The sequence below is a fragment of the Mytilus galloprovincialis genome, chromosome 13 (genome assembly GCF_965363235.1).
Source record: "Mytilus galloprovincialis chromosome 13, xbMytGall1.hap1.1, whole genome shotgun sequence".
In the NCBI taxonomy this organism is placed as follows: domain Eukaryota; kingdom Metazoa; phylum Mollusca; class Bivalvia; order Mytilida; family Mytilidae; genus Mytilus; species Mytilus galloprovincialis.
Window position 1 is genome coordinate 29,960,088 of NC_134850.1, and position 23,510 is coordinate 29,983,597.

At 32.3% G+C, this 23,510-nt stretch overlaps 1 protein-coding gene across 1 annotated transcript in view; it reads left to right on the plus strand.

Moving 5' to 3' along the window:
* Positions 1-11,331, plus strand: part of LOC143056285 (ski oncogene-like) — a 32,001-nt gene extending 20,670 nt beyond the window's left edge. The window contains exon 7 of the mRNA XM_076229378.1: positions 10,489-11,331. Coding sequence (XP_076085493.1) covers positions 10,489-10,728 — 240 coding nt within the window. The 3' untranslated portion in view covers positions 10,729-11,331. The remainder of the gene's footprint in view (positions 1-10,488) is intronic.
* Positions 11,332-23,510: the final 12,179 nt, after the last annotated feature.

Here is a 23,510-nt window from a genome sequence, read left to right on the forward strand (position 1 = left end):
ATGTTAAAGTATGGTTTAGATGCATGAAAAAAAATGTGATAAAACACTAGAGTTCAATAATTAAGCTTGTATGAATAAGTTTATATATTCCTTACATTAGTAGACTTCTGTGCTTTAGAATCAGACAAAATCTTTAGAAATCATATATTTAGTTGAACTGACCTTGCCAGGTTCAAGCTCAAAACCCTTGTGTTTACATGCTAGTACTTATAATTACTTTAGTAGATGACATACTTAGACATCTTGGCCAACATTTATGACCCTCTTATTTTATTTGTACTATTATAACAGGTAAAATAATGTGTTTCTACTATAAATATATTTGCAAAGATTCTTCACCTTTTGATTTGCACAGTTTGGTGGAAGCATAAAAACATCTTCCTTTGGGAGACAAGAAAATGTATTAAAAAGAATATAGAGAATCCTGAAAGCGAGGGTTAACAGAGATTTTTTTTCAAATATGATATACCCGTTATATTTTGAGAACCTTGATTTCTTTAAAAAAACAACACTTTAATTCATTTTTTCATTTTTTCCTGAGAGACAAAACAAATGCATTAAAATGACAGAGAATAGTGAAAGCATTAATGAAGAGTTTTAACATAGAGATTTAAAAAAAAAAATACATATATCCTGAATTCTGAACGATATTTATGTGAACCGATGACAGAAATTATAATGTATTTAAACTGGTTAAATGAAGAGATTATGTATCTATGCTTCATGCTGAGTGTGTAGACAGTCCAATTGATATATTTTGTTGACACAATTTATCTGTCTCCAGGCAGACATATATATATATATATATAGTTTATTAAATTTCATAAACCAAGCTGGTTCTAATTAATTAAACATGTTCTGTTAAACTTGAGAGTGACTTTGTAATATATAATTAAAAAGAGGCATTGAACTTAACACTAGTACTGCCAGCTGGCTCCATTGAGTATATGTGTGGGTGGGGTTTAAAAAAAGGGGGGTCACATCAAGGTGCAAGGATGGTATGGTGTTTTTTTAAAGGTCTTTCTAAACAAGATTGTAATTATTTTAAAAGGCTATCGAAAAATCTAGATAATTTAAAAGATGAGCATTTTGCTGAAAATTACTGGTTTGTAAAATCGTATATACGTAGGTAAAGCATACCCAAATGTTCCTCATGTCTGAATACAATTTGTTAGTTTTTGTATTGTTCAGTTTGTCTTATTGTTGTTATCAGAATGGATGTGTCATTTATTTTATCAAGTACTGAATGACCTAGGAATTGGTCTACGTCTTTTGTATAGGTTTTCTGAAGGACGATTTAAAACATATGTACATAACAAGCTGTATGATTTATGATGTTATGAAACATATTTGTTTCCATAAAAGGATTTCTTGATATTTATTGTCATTTTTTATGGTAATAAGAAATGAAAATAATACATTGAAGTCGTTAAAGTGTTCAGTAAGGGTTTTGTTTCGTCTTGTATCTTTGGCAGTATGGACTTTGTTGATAAGATATATATTTATAAACAAAAAAATTATATCATATTATGTTTCTGTTTCCTTTAACTCAGAAAAATAATATAGATAAAACATTTATATGGCCCAAAAAAGTAACTTCTCTTATTTATTTAAAAACAATAGGCTTTTTTGTTATTATTTTTTTTAGTTCAAAAATAAAACACCAATGCCTTGTGAGGATATAGGTCATGTTAGTATTGACATCGAAGTAAATAAAATTTTGGTTCAACGTTTAGATATTTCAAAATGTTAATTTTCAAATACCTCAGCCCAAGATCTTTACATTTTAACATACAATGCCTTGGTACATTTTAAACTAAAAAAAGTCCTTCTTGAATGAAAAAATCTATTTCATGTCACTTCATATATATTTTTTCTCAAGACCAGATATTTCCTTATTGGTTCCTGTGCTTTTTTTTTTAAACACAAGCTGGAACAAGAGAACTCATTAAGGTTAACCACAACGTTCCCTATTATTCATCTGCAAATTACACTGATTCAACAACCAGTAAAAAATTGTGGTTAATTAACTTCAAAGAAACAGATACCAAGGAACCAAAGTCGCCAAAGTAAGCATGTTTTGGTCTAGACATGTAAATACTGATTCCCTGTTGGTCACCCCTGACTGGTCTCCTTATCTACATAGTTGTAAAATGTTGTTTATATATTATCAAGGTCGTTTACCTGTGTATCTTGCCAGAAACAACACCTGTGTAGAATATTTGTGGAATCTGTTAAAGAATTACTATCATTGTTGAATTCTTAGTTACCCCTCTGGCTCGTGACTGAATTTTTAACATGTAAAAAGGCATAATCGCTGGCTGCAAATTGGGAAGTGTGCATATTGACCAAATACAAAAATATAACTTGTGGATCTTCTTTTGAAGGGCAAAAGTGGGGGTCTGCAGTTCAGATATTTTATCTTATTCATTGAATACAAATACGGTAGTGCACTGATAAGATAATAACAGCATCAAAAAAATTTAGGCAAAGGCATAATAAAATTATGTGTAAAGTCCTTTTAGATCAATGAGTTTAAGTAGGTTGCTCTAAAATCTTTCTTTTTGTGGACAGTTGGAACAGATCATTTTAATTTCCACTTAACTGAAATAATAACTGCAGACTTGAAAATATGATAAATTAAATCATGATTCTAGCCCTGCATTTCCTTATCCTGTTTTTGACAAGTTTTATATAATTTTTACCTTGTTCATTTCCTATATATGCATGAAATTTCACAGTCAATCAAATTTTGAAATGACAAGGAAATAAAGTTTGAAATGAAATCACATTAATCATGGGCATAGTAACAAAAAAAACATATCATGTCTATAGCTTTAACTACACTTGATCCTATAACTATCTTAAGGTTTATTTTAAATATAATGTGGATTCATTTATTTTCGTGGGTATCAATTTTTTAGGATTAATTTAAGGTACACTTGCATTTTCCTGGGTATTTGATTTAGTAGTTTTGCCAATCTCAACATACAATTCTACATAAAATTTTAAATTCTTTGAATATTTGAATTTGTGTTTAATGATGTACCCACGAAACCCTCAAAAATTGGTAACTATAAACGAATAATAATGGATCCACAGTACTGGTACATAATGGGTAAAAATTGATATCAATTAAAATGTTCTTGCTATATAGATATAAGAAGATGTGGTATGAGTGCCAATGAGACAACTCTCCATCCAAGACACATTGTGACAATTTGTAAAAATAAACCATTATAGGTCAAATTACGGTCTTCAACACAAATCCTTGGTTCACACCGAACAGCAAGCTATTAAGGGCCCCAAAAATTACAAGTGTAAAACCATTCGAACAGGAAATCCATGGTCTTAGACTCTTATCTATATAATGCAAGGGGAAAAGCGAATACTTTGAAGCAAAATGTGCCATAAATAAAAACGTACATTTACTAGTCTGGGGCATCCAATAGTGACTAATAGTGACTACAGACTGTCGAATTTGTCTGAGTAGGGTGTTTATCAGATGAAATACGACAATATGTTATTAATTCTGTGGTTCCACAGTCGCATATCATAATGGTTGTTTGACAAGGTCTGTCTGACATATATGTCTATTAAATTTTAAATCTATAAAGAATTCTGTTATTTGTATACTTTAAATGATTAGCCTAATCTTACATATTTATAGAAAGAATTATAATAAGCTTAATTCATAAGGAGTAGGGTCAAACTACTTAAGTTTTTTAAACCGGAGAACCACAATTAATAACCTTTGCTCTGTTGTATTATATCTATGAATGAAATGAAATAAAAAACATGTTTTAAACATCTATGAGACTGCAATTTAAAAACACCAAGTTAAAAGAGAAAGAGGCTATGCTCCTTTACAATGGTTTCGTTTCTAGACCGTCTGGCAGGCTATTATCACCAATTGTCTGTTGTCTGTGACTTATGCTGGTAATCTGTCCATCTGGTACTGTTCAGTTATCATAATGTATGTAAAAAAAAAAAATTTTCTCTGGATTTTTTTTTTATTCTTCTTAAAAAAAATTATTAGATTAATCATCTGACCAATCAATGTATTGCAGTTTCTGCTTCACTTAGTGAAATTAATCATCATGTAAATTTAAGTATCCACATCCAAAAACAAAATAATTAGACAGAAGATGTACGTTGTATGTAACGAGGAAAATTTCTGCTCAAAAGCTTCAAATTTAAGACTTGTAATAGTTCAGTCATTGTCAAATTTTGTCATTGTTGAAGGTCATTAAGTGACCTCTAGAGTTGTATTAGAATTTTTGTAGAAATAAGTTTTCTCATTGGCTATCATACCACATCTCCTTATTTTCATACAACATAATGAAATTACGTTTGTGTGGCCTAAGTTGATTAGGCAGGTCATAATCAGGACTGACCAGTGGTATTATAAGATTAGCTTGACCAGGGATCATAATCAGATTATTTCCTTATGTCAGATTAATCTATAACCTGTATCCTGGCTGTACTATGTTTGGTATAGACATAATCAATTATGGTTAATCTTTGTGTATTTATACACATCAAAGATCAAAAGATTCATCTTAAGGAGGATGTATATGTTTTATAGTACAAGATAAAGAAGTCGGAGATTATCTACGGGATTAACTAACATGAATTACTGACTTGTAAGACAGATTATTGAATAATTCAATAAAATAGGCATCCTCATACATTTTATTGACAGTTTTTACAATAAAAATGAAATACATGACCAGGAACAAAATGTTTTATGATTGCATTTTGGGAAGACTTTGAAAAATTGATGATTCATTTAGTTTCTTTGATGATCTTTGATGATTTAAAGGAAAAATTTTATTTTCATGGATATTAGTTTTCATGGTTCAGCAAAGTCAGCATTATAAGTCTTAGCATATTCGTTTAGTTACTTAGATACCAATTCTCTTTGATTTAAAGGAAAAATTGTATTTTGTAGATATTTGTTTTCGTGGCTCAACAGTCTTAGCTTATAGAAAATATTTACTTCTTAAACTTTTAAAATACTTAGTTCATTTGTACTCACAGAAATTGACATCCAATAAGTAATTAAAAAAAAACACAGTTAGATAAAAATATCTTACTCTCTCTAAACAAGATGTTTATCTGTTTATGACAGCTTTCTGTGTAAAAATATCTTTTGGCCATGAATTTGTTCTCCCATTTGAAGCCCCTCGTTTTATTGTATAATCAAATTGTCACCAGTTGCATCACCAATAGACAGAATATTGGTATTGATTATAACCCTACTGCATTTATAGGTGATCAGCAGAATCTTGGGATTTTCCATAAAATTGCAAATTAGGCTAGTCTGCATATTGATTATTCTTCCTTTGAATCTGACTGTGTGGGAGGAGTGTAGAGCCATTATGGTGGTGCTGATCAAAAGCAGGCGAAAAAGTTGAGCATTCAGTTTTTATACTTTGATCATTGAATACTGATGTTATTCATTTTTTAAAGTTTTTAATTGACTTGGAAAAACTATTCAGATTTATTTTTGTTTTGTTATGTCCGTTTTGGGGAGGAGAGAAGACTTATAATTGAAAATTGATGATTATGGTTTTTGATTTTGTATCTTTCGATGATGAATGTGCAGTATTGTGAAAACAAATTCAAAAGAAATCGTGGGATTGGCCAGACGTTCGTAAACAAGCAATTATTTTTCTTATAGTAAAAAAAATTTCCTAAGGGCAGTAAAACCCATAGAAATTATTATCTTTCATAAATAAATCCTTAATTTTACAATAAATCTGATATAAATAATGGTTTTACTGTAGACTTAGTTGTCTATTCTGTAATTAGTTGGGTCTATATTGTAATTAGTTAGCAGGTGGTTCCCCTTGTCACGATTTGTTCTATTTTTGATAGTAAATAGAGGAACCAGCAGCTATATTAATTTACTGCAGTGAAGAAAATTTCTGACATAACTTTTTAAGTTAAAATAAGGTTCCAGTGGGGTAAAAAATTATGAGAAATGAATATTTTTATCAAAGGGTTGTAGAATAGCTTGTTGTTTAAGTTATTTAGTTCTATACAGTGTTGAAGTCTAGATTTTTCATGTTTAAATCTAAGAGTAAATTAACAGAAATTACACTTTTTGCATGTAATGTTAAGGAATTTAGGATTTTTTGATTTTTTTTTTTTGTCCTGGAAACCAAATATTGGATAAAGGAAATCCCAAGTATCCCAAGAACCCAAAAAGCATGTTGATTCTTAACACCATCTTTCCATCAACGCGGAGTAACATTGAGATTAATTGTTATAGATTGTGCGTTGATCACAGCCATTTTGCCGATTTTAAAGTCGATTGTCCTTTTTGCTGTCTCTATATTATTCAATTTATTGTAAAAGTTAGGTTACCCAACTCACTTTAAAGTTGGGTGACTCAGAAAGATTGTATAAGAGTTATGAATTATTAATGTGGCAGACCACTGGAGCCGAGGCTATTAAATTCTACAAATATAAGACTGGTAACCTTTTGGAAGTCAAATTGATTAGATAAATAGTAATTGACACTGGGTCACTGTCATGTTTTTCTGAAGTTCTTCCATTAGATCTTCGTTGCATTTGCAAAATATGGTTTTTTTTTCCCTGAATATCAAAGCCATCGATTCTTTGACTTTTTGACCCGCATTAGACAAGTTAGATGATTCAGAAAGAAAAAAAATGCTTTTGACAAAGTGTTGCCTCCCTAGTTTCAAAGTTCATCTGGGAATAGATAATGTCTTTTCCTCCCCTGTAAAATGGTAGATACTGTTTAATGTCTTTGATGGATGATTCATATTACTTAAAATAAAATTGTTTGTTTAATATTGATATACACTAGAAATAGTGTCAATAATATATTGAATTTCCTAGAATATATATGTTTTTATTAACTTGATAGAATACAAATAAGAAGATTTGAATTGAGTGATTGTTTACCAAAGACCAAAGATGTAAACAAGTTACATATACATCCCCCACCATATGACCTTCGACAATGAGCATTCTCATTCTATGATAAAGTGTTAGGTTTAAAATGCATAGATTGATAGTAATGCTAAATAATTTGTTTGGGGTATTCTTACTTTATGAGAAAGGGTCATGGCAATCAAAAGCTTAAGCATATATAAACCTGTTTTATGACTTCACAAAACATTGAAAACAGCACTTTATATATTGCATGCCATTGAAGCACTTTTCTGGATCTGCCATCATCAGTCAAAGCCAAACACAAGTTTTACTATTTTAGACTAGTTTTCTCCATACTCTTTTACTGTGGGTTCAAATTTTATTTTCATGCATGGGTACCAATTTTCGTGGATTGATAAAAACTTGCGTACTCATGGATATTTCAATTTGTTGTATTGGCAAATTCTGCATACATATATTCCTTTAAGAAATCTGTATTTTGTTGAACATTTAAATTCGTGATTCCCCTGTCCCCACGAAATCTATGAAAATTGGTATCCAACGAATATTAATGAATCCACAATATTATTTGTTTTTCTTTTTTCTTTATCCTTTATTTTTTTTGACAATTTTTCCCTATTCTTTTTATTTTTTTTCTGACTATTTTATCTTTAACTTTATTCTCTTTTTTTTATATACCCATTTATTCTGCACATTTTGTCTTCTATTTAATATCTATTCTGTTAACCCCCATTAAGACCCTCATGTGTCAAATAGGCCTCAATCCCAAACTAACCTATAGTCCTTTTCTTTTTCCCATCAGTTTTATAGACAGTCTGCCAAGTTAACACATCAATAAACATATTCAAATAACCTTATACCTTTATTACTAAAAAAAAATTAATAGAGTACTTATTGTTATTATGAATAAATTATTCCAACTGTTTAGGGGCCAGCTGAAGGACGCCTCCGGGTGCGGGAATTTCTCGCTACATTGAAGACCTGTTGGTGACCCTCTGCTGTTGTTTTTTATTTGGGCGGGTTGTTGTCTCTTTGACACATTCCCCATTTCCATTCTCAATTTTATTTCAAAGGGTTGACTGACCAAGCAGACAATTGGATGCCATCCAGGCAGACAGGCTCCCTATCATCATTCGGCACATGTATACAATGTATTTTTTATAATTACATGCTTTTATACTTATAGATTAAGTTAGATGCAATTAGATGTAAACATAGTGCTATGTGGTTTATGTTTAGTACATTTGGCATGTGTGTATAACTGTCATGTTATTTTTAACTTGATGCCAAATTTTCATGCAGAGAAACATTTGAAAAAAATGTGTGATCCCCACATCTTAATTGGAAGTATATATGAATTTTTAACATATAAAAGAAGTATTAAAAGATAGATAAAATTATCAATAAAGTAAAGAATGTTATGGACAGAATTGGATAAAGCTGATGTGAATTCATGACCAAAAAATCCCAATGCGCGTTAAACAAAACCCATTAAAAAGCATCAACATATATTTATGTTTTTCATCTCAAAGTTGCAGTGAGGTGTAGATTTTATAAAAGGCATGCTTTTAAAAAAAAAATAATCATTAAGTTTTCAAATGGTTCAAAACATCCTGTTTTTAGCCCCTCTCTTCCCTCTCCCCCTTTTTCCCTGTTTATTATGTCCCTGTTGAGAGACTGAAGTAAAGTATAGAGATAAGAATAATATAAGTCCTCATTTTAATACGCTATTGTAATATTTATTTATCAATATCATATAAAATGGAAAAAATGAGAGAGAAAACTGCAGTTGCTATTTTCTTTTCATTTGCTGACATTGCAAAATTTAAGCAAATCATCTTACTAAATTGATATTATTCTGTTTTGATGAACCGTATACCACTTCCCACTAGTCATTAAAAGAGACACCATTTCTTTTCAACTGATAACTAATTTAACAGTTTATTGACATTGCCAATGAACTTTAAACCCCAAGATTTCATTTACATGCATTTGCAGCAATTTTCAAAATGAGTTTGACTCCAAAAGTCCTATTTTTGTATTAACATGACAGCAAACTGACGTCAAATGAAGAATTAATATGACCTGAAACTGTAATGCAGCTTTTGAAATTTTGGAAAATCCCGACTTTGATTGTCGATATTGATTCTTGTCTGACATTTTCCCTTTGGAAATAAAAAAAAGAGTTCATCATCCTACATTTTACTGGGAAAACCCAGACATATTAATCGTGAAAGGATATGGCGGGGAAACAAACAAGTGCAACCTCCGCAGAGGAATGAGATTTGGGGGGTTTATGTTTAACAAGAAAAAACATTTCTATTCTTTGACAGATATGTATCCCTGGATACTGAATTTATGTTTGTAAAATGAAAACTACAACAACAAAAATATAACGATGTATTGGTTTTAGTTTTTACCCCAGGATTTTTTTAGTGCTGTGTTAAGCATATGATATCAGACTGAATTGTCTTTAACATTGCAATGTGATGTACGATTTATACTGCAATGCTTGAAACAACATGAACATTCAAAGAAGTGTATTTTATACATATATATATATATTTGCATTGTACAAAAAAATACAAAAAAGAGTTAAACAATTTATTGTTTTATTAAAAATGTCAAATACAAAAAAAGTATTTTTTCATTTTAAAAAAAATGTTGACATGTATATATATGTTGTGTACAAGTTGTATTGTTGTACAAATTATAATTTGTACAGATTTTTTGTACAAGTTATCAGTGTTTTATGAACTGCTTAACACAAATGGATGATGCAAGCACACAGTCTTTTGTTTGGCATATTTGTGTTATATTTTCACAACTACATGATACAGTCTAATACTGGGCATTGCTACACAAACATGATGAGACAACAAAAAGACTTTTTATGGATATGAATATCGTATCAGGAGAAAAATAAAATTATTATTTAAATCATTCAGGTATCCTCATTTCCACTTTGAGGACAAGGAGAATAGAACTAAATGTTAGGTTGAATTATATAAATTTGAATTTAAAACAGTGAACTAGAACATTTTAGAAGATAAACTTGTATCACCTAGTACAAGAAGGTGTGTGTCAAAAAACTTTTAACTTGTACAAAAACCCTGATTTGTACAAACTTACATCTTGTACACAACATATATACTGTAAAAAACAATTTTGAAATTTCAAAAACAAAATAAAAATATAAATTTCGTTAATATAATTTTTTTTTGTATAAGACATTTTAAAAAAAGATAATAAATTGTATAACTTTTTACACATATCCAAGCATGCTTGCAAATATTTGAGTACACAGTGTGCTTTATTTGTTTATTCATGAAAGAATAATATGATAATTTTAAACCTTGGCAATATTTAAATATTTTGTTGTTCAATGACCAAAGGGGAACAACTCCAGATGATATCTGATTTTCCGTAACTTTTGCAGTGGTAGAACTATAGTCATAATAGTCTATAAAAACATTTTAACAACTGTATTTTATCTATTATTTAGTAATGTTATATGCTGTAGTGTAAGATATTGTATTTTATTCCTCTATTTTGTAGACTTCGAAATATGTACAGATAAATGGAGAATTACAGACCCGTTTGCATCAATATGAACTTTTGTATGAACAAGTCAGACGTGATAACATGATATTACAAGATGAATTACAACGTTCTGGTGTCATGGTAACGGAACTATTGTCAAAACAAAGACGATTTACTCTTCCAAATTCTCCACAGGTGTCACCGCGGAAATTGTCACCAAACTATGAACAGGTGAAGAAAGAAAGAGACACCTGATGAAATTGCTTTTTGATAAATTATTGTTTAAATTTGCACGGTAGTTCTGTTGTTACAACACAAATGTGTGCCATCATAAAATATGTATCCCGGTAACAATGCAGTGCTCAGCTTGATAGCCAGTTGCCATAGAAACACAAATGCCGTTTGATGGTTTCTGTAGAAGTTCTGAGTTGCACGGTATAGTGCATAGTGCTGAGAACGGCATCTTTTTTTCCCCATTTGTAACTTGATGAAAGACATTTGAAAAAAAGGTTACACATGGAGTCTCCTAATTCCATAACCGTAGAGGTAGTTTCAGAAGAACATGGAGTTTTGACAATCAGAAATATTTTTTAAAAGATATGAAATCTGAACGAAAAAAATTCTGAATTATGAATTTATCTCATTTTAATTAACAGTACGGTCACAAAACAAAAGGGCATTACGATTCGTTGTTTATTGAACAAAAAATGGAGACTTCTGTGTGTTTTAAAAACTTACGTTTCTGAACAGACTCGTTAACATGAAGTGCTGTGATGGAAGAAGTGCTGTGAGACTTTGTAAATATTGTTGTTAAACTGTTGTGCTATTATTAATTATTATTATTATATGGTAATTGTTGTGATGTTAGTTTTTTGGGGGCATAAAAGGGGAGATTTTAATAATTATTTTCCCGGTCACATTGTGTATGTTCTCTAGTTTGGCCAGTAAGCACTGCAGCAACATATTGTTATATTTTTGATTTTATTATTAATTTTAATCTTTTTGTTTAACCCCTTTTGTGCCCTTTTGATTAAGATAGATACAATGTACTCATGATAACAAAAAAGTTCAAATGTTGTATGCATACCTACTTTGGAATATTTAAGTTGATAAAAAAAAAATCAAAAATTTTGCTACAGTTTTCCATTCAATTTCTTTTTACATGTTACAGTACTTCCATTAAAAAAAAAAAAAATTACGGTTATGAATATACAGTTGTTTTTTAACTGTTGGTAATGATAATTTCTAATTGAAATTCATATTAAGTATATTTGATTAGGTAATACTGTCTTCAATCTATAAATAAGAGTTTGTGTTGATTTAAAAATTTTCTTAAGATACTGATATTAGAAAAAAACATTGCCGTTTGATTTTATTTTCATTTGTAAAGCTTGAAGAACAGACTATATTGGAGCATGGTTGTGATATGTTGCATCTTATTTAGCTAAAGTTGTGTGTACGATAATTATAGGGCAAGGGACTTAATTCAAATTGAATGTTCCTTCAGTCACAGTTAATTGATATTATATTTTCCTTCACATTTCTTACTAAAATTTAATTTTCAACTGTTAATATCAAAAATAAAAAAAAAAAAATTTAAAGTTTGGTTTCATAGACAAAAATATTTTTAAGGTACGTAAATTTGAAACCAAAAAATCATGAAACAATTTAATTAAAATTGGAATTGGATGTGAAACATTTAAAAGGAATGTGAAAGGAAAGATAATAATCAATTTCCTGTTACTGTAATTTTAATGTAGAGTTATAATGTTATCAAATATTGAAACATATGCCTGTATACATTAAATCACATGACATTATTTCATTGGTTAACATTTTGATCACATGACTTATTACATTGATGAATATTCAATAACATAGTGCTGCTGAAATGCCATTACAAGTGTATAGAATTTACTGTAAGCCTGTATGATTTTTCGAGTGAGGCCAAGCAAATAAAGTATTGTTTCCTGTCTCCATATCTACCCTACTTTACTTTTACCCTATACTAAAACTTTTTTGGTTAGGCACTATTCAGGTCTAGACATAAAGTCTAGAACATTTCTCTATAAAGTCTATGTAAAATATTTTAAAAAATAAAATCATTTTACATACCCTTCTCGCTTCTACAAGGGAACAGGAAACAAGTTTACATTTTTGTTTGGCCTGATTAGATTTCAGAATTCAATAGAACATTAGAGGTTTATCAAAGCACATTAGTTAAACCATCAACGATTGAGAATGGCAAATGGTTCTCTTGTTTTGAACACTTTGTATAGAATATGTAAAAAAAAAAGATTGCATTCCCTAACTAAGGGGACAGAAAAAACAATGAATAGGACGAAACTCCATCTAATTAAGGAATGACTGTAATATTTTTTCTGTCTATGAAGAAATAACATAAAAAATGTGGTGCACACTGAATAACACGCGTAGCGGGTTATTTAACAGTGTGCACCACATTTTTTTATGTTATTTCGAATAGACAGAAAAAATATTACAGTCATTTCTTATAATTTAATTCTAAATTCCATTTTAAACCGTAGAAAACCATAAAAAAACGTTGATGACGTCACGGTCACATGGCTAAATTATGTCTATGGGCTCATAACAAAATAACGTCAGCCAATCAGAAGACGTGTTACATCCAAAATTAAATTATTGTAGGCTAAAGGTAAATAAAGTAAAATTCATGGTGTTTTTTTTTTTTCATTGTTATGTATGTCAGTTTAATTTTTTTCCAAGCACTTTTTTCAACTATTAATTTATTTTAATACAGAAAGAGCTCTAGTTTTCATATAAATGGGAATTCTGTTTTATGTTTAGTTTCTAAGGGGGTCTATTCAAACTTAACTTTAATCTTCCAAAATACAAGACTATTAGCAATTGTGATAGATATTAAGGATTGGTATAGATGTGCTTAAATTGATAAATGAAAAATGTTTACAAACAAAAGAAAAATGGTGTTTTAGAAGTGAATATTTTTGTGTTCAATTACGGCTTTGTTTCAAACATTTGTATCGATAAATTTGTAATTAAATGGCATTGGATGTAGTTTACGGGTGTCAGACTATCATGTATTTTTGTCCATTTTGGCGTTCCATAGAATCATTTATTTGCAGGTGCTATATATTATGTCACATTTGTAATTACTTCATTTGTAAGAAATATAACGAGGTTTATGGAGTTGCCTCCCCTAGGCAGCATAACATCTTGTTGACTTGTTCATTACAAAGAATAACTGATTTTAAGGAATTGGATATCCATGCTGCACTTAAGACTATTGTTACTTCTCTCAATGGATTCCTTTGAGGGTTCATCTCATAAATATTGGGTTAAAACTACCAAGAGAAAAAAGGGGGGGGGGGGACAGGGTCTGTAGGAATTGTATCCCTGAAAGAATAAATACAACAAGTACCTTTCTAAATTTTTGTTTCTGATTTGTCTTATGTCTTAAATTATCCAACAGAACCAGACTTTGTTCTCAGGCTTATTCTTTATAGGTTGCTTTGGAAAGAATTAAAAATTTATATTGCGGTTGTAAACTAAAAATTAAAAAGTAACAATACATTTTACAATTTATTTACGAATTAGAAAGAAAACATAGAATTCTATTTTATAGGGAACCATTGAGATGTAACCAGCTTTGATATTCAATTCCATCAGATCAGTTTATGTATCATGCACTCTTTACCATAGACAGTCTAGTTTCATACGAAGAGTTAATTAAATGAGACATTTCATATTTAAAAATAGGGTAAGTCAGGAATAATCAACTTCAACAGTATTCTATGTGAAATATATTACGTTTTAATATTACATAAGAAATTACAATGAAATAAATTATCTGTCAATATACATTTGTGAAAATTACGATAATTAAATTATATTTATTCTTAAGCATGCAGATTTTGTTTCTGCAGTTTAAATTTGATTTTTTACGAAATTTTTATTTAATAGTACTTATGGTGGTGTTGAGGACCTTGACTTCCCATGAGGGTCTTGCTCAGTTGACGAATTAGTCTTTTCAGAATCTAGAGGACTATGGGTAATCTCATTGTATGTACACCAAAATGAAAATAATGTTAAGTCATTGGTTGAATTTCTTTTGTTTTACGTTTTAAACCAATCACAACGTTTTGGGGTACGCTTTTGGAAATATTACCACGAATGCATTAGATTCTAAAATGGCAAATTTCAAGTAGGAATAAATTTGGTTCACTGCATCTCTTCTGGAGGTTAATATATTTTTGTTTATTTATGGAGAAATGTAATGGGCCAACTTGCTGAAGGCATATGGTTTATTCTGAAAACTCTGATTTCCACTGCCATTGACAAACACACATATTTAGAAAGTCAAATATTTAAGCCAATCAAGATTTTTTTATTTTTAACTGAACAATTTATTGAAAGTCTTTGTATGAAATAGGTATCTATATGTAATAATGAGTAAAAAATATTTTGTTTTCATGGAAAACTTGATCAGACAAATATAAGACTGTTTTTAGTTTTCTGATAGATTGTCAATATCTGTTATTTAGTGGAAATCTTCAAAATATATATATTTGTACATGATCAAATTTTTCATGTGTTTATGTAGTCATTTATCTAATAATGCAATGAAAATAACATCGGAGTCTTGTGATAAGAGTTATATTATGCAGGGACAAGACACACCTATCATTCTATCTTGGGCTTTCTTGTTATAAAAATTAACTGACCAGGTTCTTTAGTTGTTGTCTTGTTAGATTATTTGGGACAGTCCCACAACAGAAAGTTGGACTGCATCTGAATCTAACACTAAACTGTTTCTTGTAAGATGAAACGGCTTGATGTAAATAGAAAATGACAAAACCGATGAATAAAACCTTGGTGGGGGTTGGGGGGCAGTTCAGTCGTTTAAAATAGGCAGTTAGCAGCTAAGACTGTTACATACAGTACTCTAATCTTTTCAGATATTTTGAATTTTGAGACTCAACTCTTCCACTCAATTGAAAGTAGGTGGGAGGGGTAAAGCATTAACTATTAGATAGCAAATTCCAAGTAACAATTGTGTAATATTAAAAGAAAAACAACGAACAAAGCAAATGGTTGGATGATGGGTGTATCTTTTTTAACATAGGAGAAGAATAACATCATTTGTTTATATGCTCTGACCAAACTGAGTATTGTTATTGACATTGTTATATTGATGTGCTTTAATGATTTTGAATAAATGTTTGTTTAGATTACAAGTTTTTTGTCTGATTTGAATATTATAAGAAGATGTGGTATGATTGCAAATGAGACAACTCTCTACCAAAGACGAAAAACAAAGAAGTAAGCAAATGTGTGTTATATGGCATTCAACAATGAGCAAAATCTATTCAGCAAATCAAGCTATTAATGGCCACTACATGATAAATGTAAATCTGATACACAGCAACAAATGACAACCATTGAATTAATTAAATTAAAGGCTCCTGACTTTGAACAGACTTAAAGGTACTTGTAATTGAGGACATTAATTTTCCCCTTACCTTGGACATATGTGTAACAGAACAACATTAGAACCAATTAAAATCAGTTGAAAAGGGCTTTAACTTATCAGATCAATAAAAAAGTGGAAAATTGGAAAGACTCATTTGATTTCCTGACAATATAAACTTTAGTTTAAGTGAATGGATCTCTATGAAATTTTAAAAGAAGGTTCAATACCACAAAAGGAAGGTTGGAATTGTTTTGGGGGGCTATGGCACAGTTTAGGAATAAAGTATCAAAAACAAGCATTTTTGCAGTTTCTGGATAACACCTTGTGTAAGTGAATGGATCTCTCTGAAATTGTGCCACAAGGTTTCATATCACAAAGGATAGTCTGGGATTAAGTTTGGGGGTAATACCCCCAAACATGCAGGTATTAGGACAACAACAGTGCCAAAAACAAGCATATTTGTAGTTACCAGAAAATAACTTTTGTTTAAAGTGTATGGATCTCTCTAAAAATTGTACTACAGGGTTCCATACCACAAAGGATAGTCTGGGATTGAGTTTGGGTGTTATAATATCAGGGTAGGGGTATTTTTTGAAATTTCAATTAATTTTTTTTTTAAGTTTTCAATTGTAGTGTTGTGCAATCGATTTTCATGATCTTTGACCCCATTTATTTTATGTCAAAAATTTAATTGTAATCCAAATTCAGACAATAACATGTACAATCTGTCTGTCTGTCTGTCTGTCTGTCTTGTCTGTCTGTCTGTCTGTGTTGATACATTAATATAAGATATTGATATAAGATATTGATAGTGCATTATGGCAAGTTATATATCAAGTTAGCATTTTGTTGCAGAACTATTAATTTTTATAACCGCTTGGAGACTATGGACTACCATGCAATCACAAATATATATTTCGGTTGCGGCAGTTTCTCGCTACATTGAAGACCCATTGGTGGCCTTCAGCTGTTTTCTGCTTTTTGGTCGGGTTGTTGTCTCTTTGACACATTTCCCCATTTCCATTCTTAATTTCATAAACCCTATCTTCGAATGGACATTTTTAATCTCCTTCTAATAACCATATGGGAATAAGTTATCATACCTTTTAGGGAATTTCGTCATGATTTTGATTGAGATGTCGTCCGTAAAATTTTCGTAAGGATGATTTCAACTTCATCACTTTGAACTCTTGGTTTTATAACAGCAGGTAAGCAGCAACCGTCTATCAAGGAACTCATGATAGTAAATGCAAGCTCTGAAGTATTGTATAAACGGGAAGATGTACACTAGTACTTTCAATCAATAAAGTGGCTTCAGCTGCCTGGCAAACTTTAGTTCAGTCACAGCTTTGTAAATAGCTCTCCGGTTGTTTTATGCACAACACATGGCAGTGATTTGAACACGTTTTAAATATAAATCAATGCTGATTACGTCAGGAGTCTGGATACTGTCTCATTATTTCTTTTCTTTTTTAAATATTTTCTATATTTTATTTTATTATTTGTTTTCGTCCTTTATTCTTTATACTTTATCAGTTATGCCTAGTTTTTCTCTATTCATTATTTTTTTTTATAAACTTTTTGTTTTGCATTGTTTGTCCATTATTCTTATACTGTAAATCCCTTCCAGACCTTCGTGTCCAGCAATGTATTGTTAATAAATACTTTGATTTTTAAATAAATACGCGTATAAAACCTGGGACTATTATACTATAAAAGAGGGACAGTCAAACTCATAAACCGAAAATATAATAGTCCCAGATACAACATTATGTGTTCGTGTAAAATTGCACTTTAATGTTGCAAAAAAAGAAATTTTTGCCCACAATTATAAAAACAATGGAGGCACATGCAGTATAGTTCAATTCTAAAATAATGTCTAAGTATGTTTCTTTGCTTAATACGCTGCAAATTAAGTTGAAATTATAAGTTAAAATCATTTTTTATCCATTCATGCAGTGTACACAATAACTTAATGTTTTATTTCCAAGAAAGATTTCAGAATCTTTTTTCAATGCTACAGTACCTCCTGAATTGGCCATTTTTACATATCCTGCCCAATCTAGAATTTTATAATTACTTTACCATAAATAAGAAATTTGAAAAAAAACAGGAGTTTTGAGTAAAACGAAAGGCAGGATAAACTAAAAAAAAATGCAGGACCTAATAAAGTGAAAAATAAAAGCAAAGACAGAGATTGCACTCCCCCTTAAAAAATCAAATGGTAGCTGATCCACATTTTTAAGCATCGATGTTATCTACCATCTATTTAATGCAGATATCGTGCGGTGTATGAAAAAAACTGTATGTGTGCAGAATGTAAAATTGGCATTGCAAATTATTTTAAAATATTTTTGTCCCTACAAAATAACCGTCTAAACAAGCTTAAAATTGAAGCAGTATTACTTCTTATACGTTCAGGTATTTCACATCCAATTTTTTATGGAAATATTCTTTATAAAGCACAAAGGTGTCAGTATTCACCTCAAAAACTAACAAAACCTTTGAATAGACTTATTAAGAAGGGATATATTTACGATACTGTTGTCAGGTCATTAAAGATTGCATATTTTGGCGTTAATATTGATTTACTTATAGGGTCTTTGCATCGGACCTATTTATTCAAAAACCAGTTGTTGGCATGACACGGGTTATGTTCTTCTCATGTATGTTATGATGGTATGATACTAAACCCCTAACGGGAAGGATTGTGCCTGGTGTTCATATGATGAAATCATAATCTTTCAGTCAGTTTAATTGAAGTCTGGAGCTGGCATGTCAGTTAACTGCTAGTAGTCTGTTGTTATTTATGTATTATTGTCATTTTGTTTATTTTCTTTGGTTACATCTTCTGACATCAGACTCGGACTTCTCTTGGACTGAATTTTAATGTGCGTATTGTTATGCGTTTACTTTTCTACATTGGCTAGAGGTATAGGGGGAGGGTTGAGATCTCACAAACATGTTTAACCCCGCCGCATTTTTGCGCCTGTCCCAAGTCAGGAGCCTCTGGCCTTTGTTAGTCTTGTATTATTTTAATTTTAGTTTCTTGTGTACAATTTGGAAATTAGTATGGCGTTCATTATCACTGAACTAGTATATATTTGTTTAGGGGCCAGCTAAAGGACGCCTCCGGGTGCGGGAATTTCTCGCTGCATTGAAGACCTGTTGGTGACCTTCTGCTGTTGTTTTTTTTCAATGGTCGGGTTGTTGTCTCTTTGGCACATTCCCCATTTCCATTCTCAATTTTATTATTTGCATATTGTTGTTGTTTTTTTTTTTATTTAAGTAAAAGTATTACTAAAAATTACTTTGAGAAGACCGGATCAACATGATCAAGGTATGGCAAGATATTTTCTGCTGCTATACTACTAGTAGGAGATGACTTATGTTGGCACTGGCATGATATTTGCTGCTGCTATGCTAGGATATAACTTTTATTGACACTTGAATGATGATATTTGCTGCTGTTATGCTAGGATAGAACTTTTGTTGGCACTGGCAAGATATTTGCTGCTGCTATGCTAGGATATAACTGTTGTTGACAGTGGCGTGATATTTGCTGCTGATATGCTAAGAAATAACTTTTGTTGGCACTGGCAAGATATTTGCTGCTGCTATGCTAGGATATAATTTTTGTTGACACTGGCATGGTATTTGCTGCTGCTTGCTAGGATATAATTTTTTATTGTCACTGGCATGAGATTTGCTGCTGGTATGTTAGGAAATAACTTTTGTTGACACTGGCATGCTATTTTCTGCTGCTATACTAGGATATAACTTTTGTTGACAGTGGCGTGATATTTGCTGCTGATATGCTAAGAAATAACTTTTGTTGGCACTGGCAAGATATTTGCTGCTGCTATGCTAGGATATAACTTTTGTTGACACTGGCATGATATTTGCTGCTGCTTTGCTAGGATATAATTTTTTATTGTCACTGGCATGAAATTTGCTGCTGCTATGTTAGGAAATAACTTTTGTTGACACTGGTATGATATTTTCTGCTGCTATACTAGGATATAACTTTTGTTGGCACTGTCATGATATTTGTTGCTGCTATGCTAGAATATCACTTTTTTTGGCACTAGCATGATATTTGCTGCTGCTATGCTAGGATTTAACTTTTGCTGGCACTGGCATGATAGATGTTGCTGCTATGCTAGGATATAACTTTTGTTGACACTGGTATGATATTTGTTGCTGCTGTGCTAGGATATAACTTTTGTTGGCACTGGCATAATATTTGCTGCTGCTATGCTAGGATAATTTTAGGTAAATTATCAGGTTATTTAATGTTTGTTTTCGTTTTTAATATTTTTCAGAATGTCTGATACAGAGTCCTTTAGGTCGTGCTCCAGCGAGAGCAGTGATGAGGAGAGAAGTTCTCATGGTGACTGCCAGCCAGGAGTGGGTATCCAACCCTTTGATGTGTCCTTACTGGATGTGACTAAGAGGAAGCCTGTGGTAAAAGACACAGATAACTCTGTTGTGGCAAAGGATAAGATGCCACAGGAGCCAACGGTCGAGACTGTGGAGCAGTCAGCTCCAGTAGCAGCCAGCTCTGCAGAAGAGGTAAGTGTCTCGGGAGAACACGAGGTACCTGTTTTGGTTCACGGCATGGAGACACTGGTTACTCCAGAGGAGACAGAGGCAGCTGAGGAGGGAGTATCTCAGAAAGAAGTGCCTGTAACCCACATGGAGGAGCACTGACACTATGGCATTCAAGAGGGATACCCCTGCAGCATGGAAGGCCAGGGAGTCTCAGGTATGGACGGGCCCCTACAGCGGCTTCAAGGAGAGGACCTGTAGGGTGAGTGACAGGGATGTAGCCTGTCCAGTACCAGAATGTCCTGTCATCACCAGGCATCTGCGTGAGCACGCCTTGGCCGACCATTTATCCCCGATGTTTGAGTCGAATTATAGCAGGGAAGTTATAATGAACCAGGAATTCCACCGGTTCCGTGGCCATATTTCTCACAGGGCGAAAAGACGTAAACTCTGCCGAGAGCGGTGAACGGTGATCCCCAGGGGATGTAAGATTCAAGGCCTGGACATGCCACCACTGAGGGCAGTTTGCTCAGAGCTAAAGTGGAAGAGGTTTAGTGTGTACTCATTTCATCCCATTGCCAGCCCAGTAGTGATTTTATACCGGAGGGTCATACTATCTGTCCTGTGCTTCCTAAGTCCGGCACATAGAGCCTGCGTCGCTCTGGACGAGTCCCAGGGAAACAATGGTCCCTCGTATGAGATCTTATGTCAGACAAACTGGAGATGCTGCCATGTGGCAGAGCCCATCGTGGCTCAGTCCACACCCAGTGTTTCAGTCATGAAGCCTTCTGTTCAGGCCAGTGCTGAGGTGGAAGCTGTCGTTGTACCGCCAGTTACTCCAAGGGTGCAGCCAACATCTCAGGAGGAGGAAAAGAGGGTCACTTCACCAGTGGAGGAACCAGCGTCAGTGGCAACAACCACGTGCAGGGAGTTCTTGGTGGTTCTGCTGTTCCAAAACACCAGGAAGCTAGTCACAGTGACGTCGGTCACTAGCGCTGTGACCCAAGCAAGACCTGGAGGATCAGGAGGTAGTGCTGACCTACCTAGGAGCAGAACTCATCCAGTCCGTGAGGATGGAGTTGCTTCCAGCGATGGCAGAACTCAGTGTCACCTTAAAATGAGCCACCAAGAAAAAGCGACTGTGACGGACTTTGGTTTTTGGCTTTAGCCTCCGCTTCCTTTCTGGAAGCTGTACTCCACAGGACTTGAAAACCAGGCCAGTGTATAAATTGTAAAATAGTAGATTAGTGTTGGACATTTTTACATATCGCCATATTGAAGAACGGTTTTGGTGTATACTTTGTTTTTGTGGTCATGGTTTTCACTTTTTGTTCCATGCTGCAACATGTGCTTCAATATTAGGGGGATTTAGTAGGATAGAATGTAGTTTAGATTAATTGGAAATTCGAGGGGAACTGGCAGAAATAGAGATCTTTGTACATTTTGATTATTTGAAGTAGTCTTTGTTTATTGTATTTTAAGATATATATGCAATCAAGAATTATGACAAAATTCTAGTCAGTGATGTATTGGAAAAGTTCTTGGCAAGAACAGTGAGCCTCCAGGACTCGATCTGAAGGGTTTAAACGCGCCTGTAGCGCCCTCTTTGCTAATGGTCATCGACAGCGATAGACGTTAATAGAAGAAACAGTAAACAACGCCCGAGTATTAGAGGTAATTACAGTAATTGAGCCTTTAGTCCTATCACATATAAAGTCCTGGTCGGGTCCTTTTAGGGGAAATAGTCTTTCCCGAGACGAATACCGACATAATTAATAAAATAGTCAAAATATGGGTAACAATTTTAAAAAGAAACAATTTAACAGAACACAAAAACATCTATCTACAAAGACATTCATTGATTCGCGTGTCTGACGTCAGAAAATTTTATACGTCACATATATTTGTCGTTCAATGTATATACAAACAATTTCAAAATTTCACATAGGTAATGTTAGCATACAGGGTTCAAAAATCAAAAGTATGTAAGAATTAATTTCAGAAATAGACCGAGATTTAAAATAGTCCAAAAGTTATATAGAATATATAAGAATCCACAAATAGTTCATTCCACTACGCGATTGAATAATTTTGACGTTTGTGGTTCAACATAATGACATAAAATAGAACAATATCATACTGACAGGATCTTTTAAAGTACACAGTTACGTTATAAGAACCAAAGAAATTCAAAAGGTCGCATATACAAAACACACCAGCAAAAAATGAAAGACAATACAAACACATTGACGGGATGTTTAAGTACCGAGCCACGTTAAATGGATATTACATAAAATAATCCAACAGTAAAAATAATATTAATAATAGAACACAGACAAATGAAAGAACAATAAAACACGTTGTTAAGATGATAAACAATATGTTAAGTAAACAGTGGCATGAATTTTCGCATCTTCGGGAAATATGTATAGTTTGCACTTGCATGAATTTTGCCGGCTTTTTTTGTCCGGAAAAATATTTGTTTCATACCGGAATGATCTCCAGTTGACTCTGGTATGATCTTCGCTACTTCTTTGTCGGGGAAAATGTTTGTTGTCATTGGCATGAAAATGGCTGCTAAGAGGTCATTATATATAATTAGTTGGCATTGATATGACCTTAACTGCTACTCTGTCATCAAACACGTGAGCGTGGATAAAAACTTTGGACAAAATGGCAATTACATGACAAAATCTGTCCTCGTTGCAATAACGTTAACTGAATATTAATTGGTAAGATGCGTAAAGCACGACGTTTGTTTTGCTTGAAAATATTTTGTGCTGGTTGAAAAGTTGAAAGTTTGATTGCAAAAAAGCTAGCACTAAACAATCAAACTTTATATTTTTGACGAACGGTGTTATGGTCAAGTTAAAGGTCTAAAAATTGACAATGAGGGTCTTTTGAAAACTTAACTTTACCACAAAAGAAGGATTTTGATTTTTTTATTGACAATGAATTGTGTACGTGTTATTATTTTGTAGTAGTAATTGAGCAGCTTATTCACACGGAGTAAATA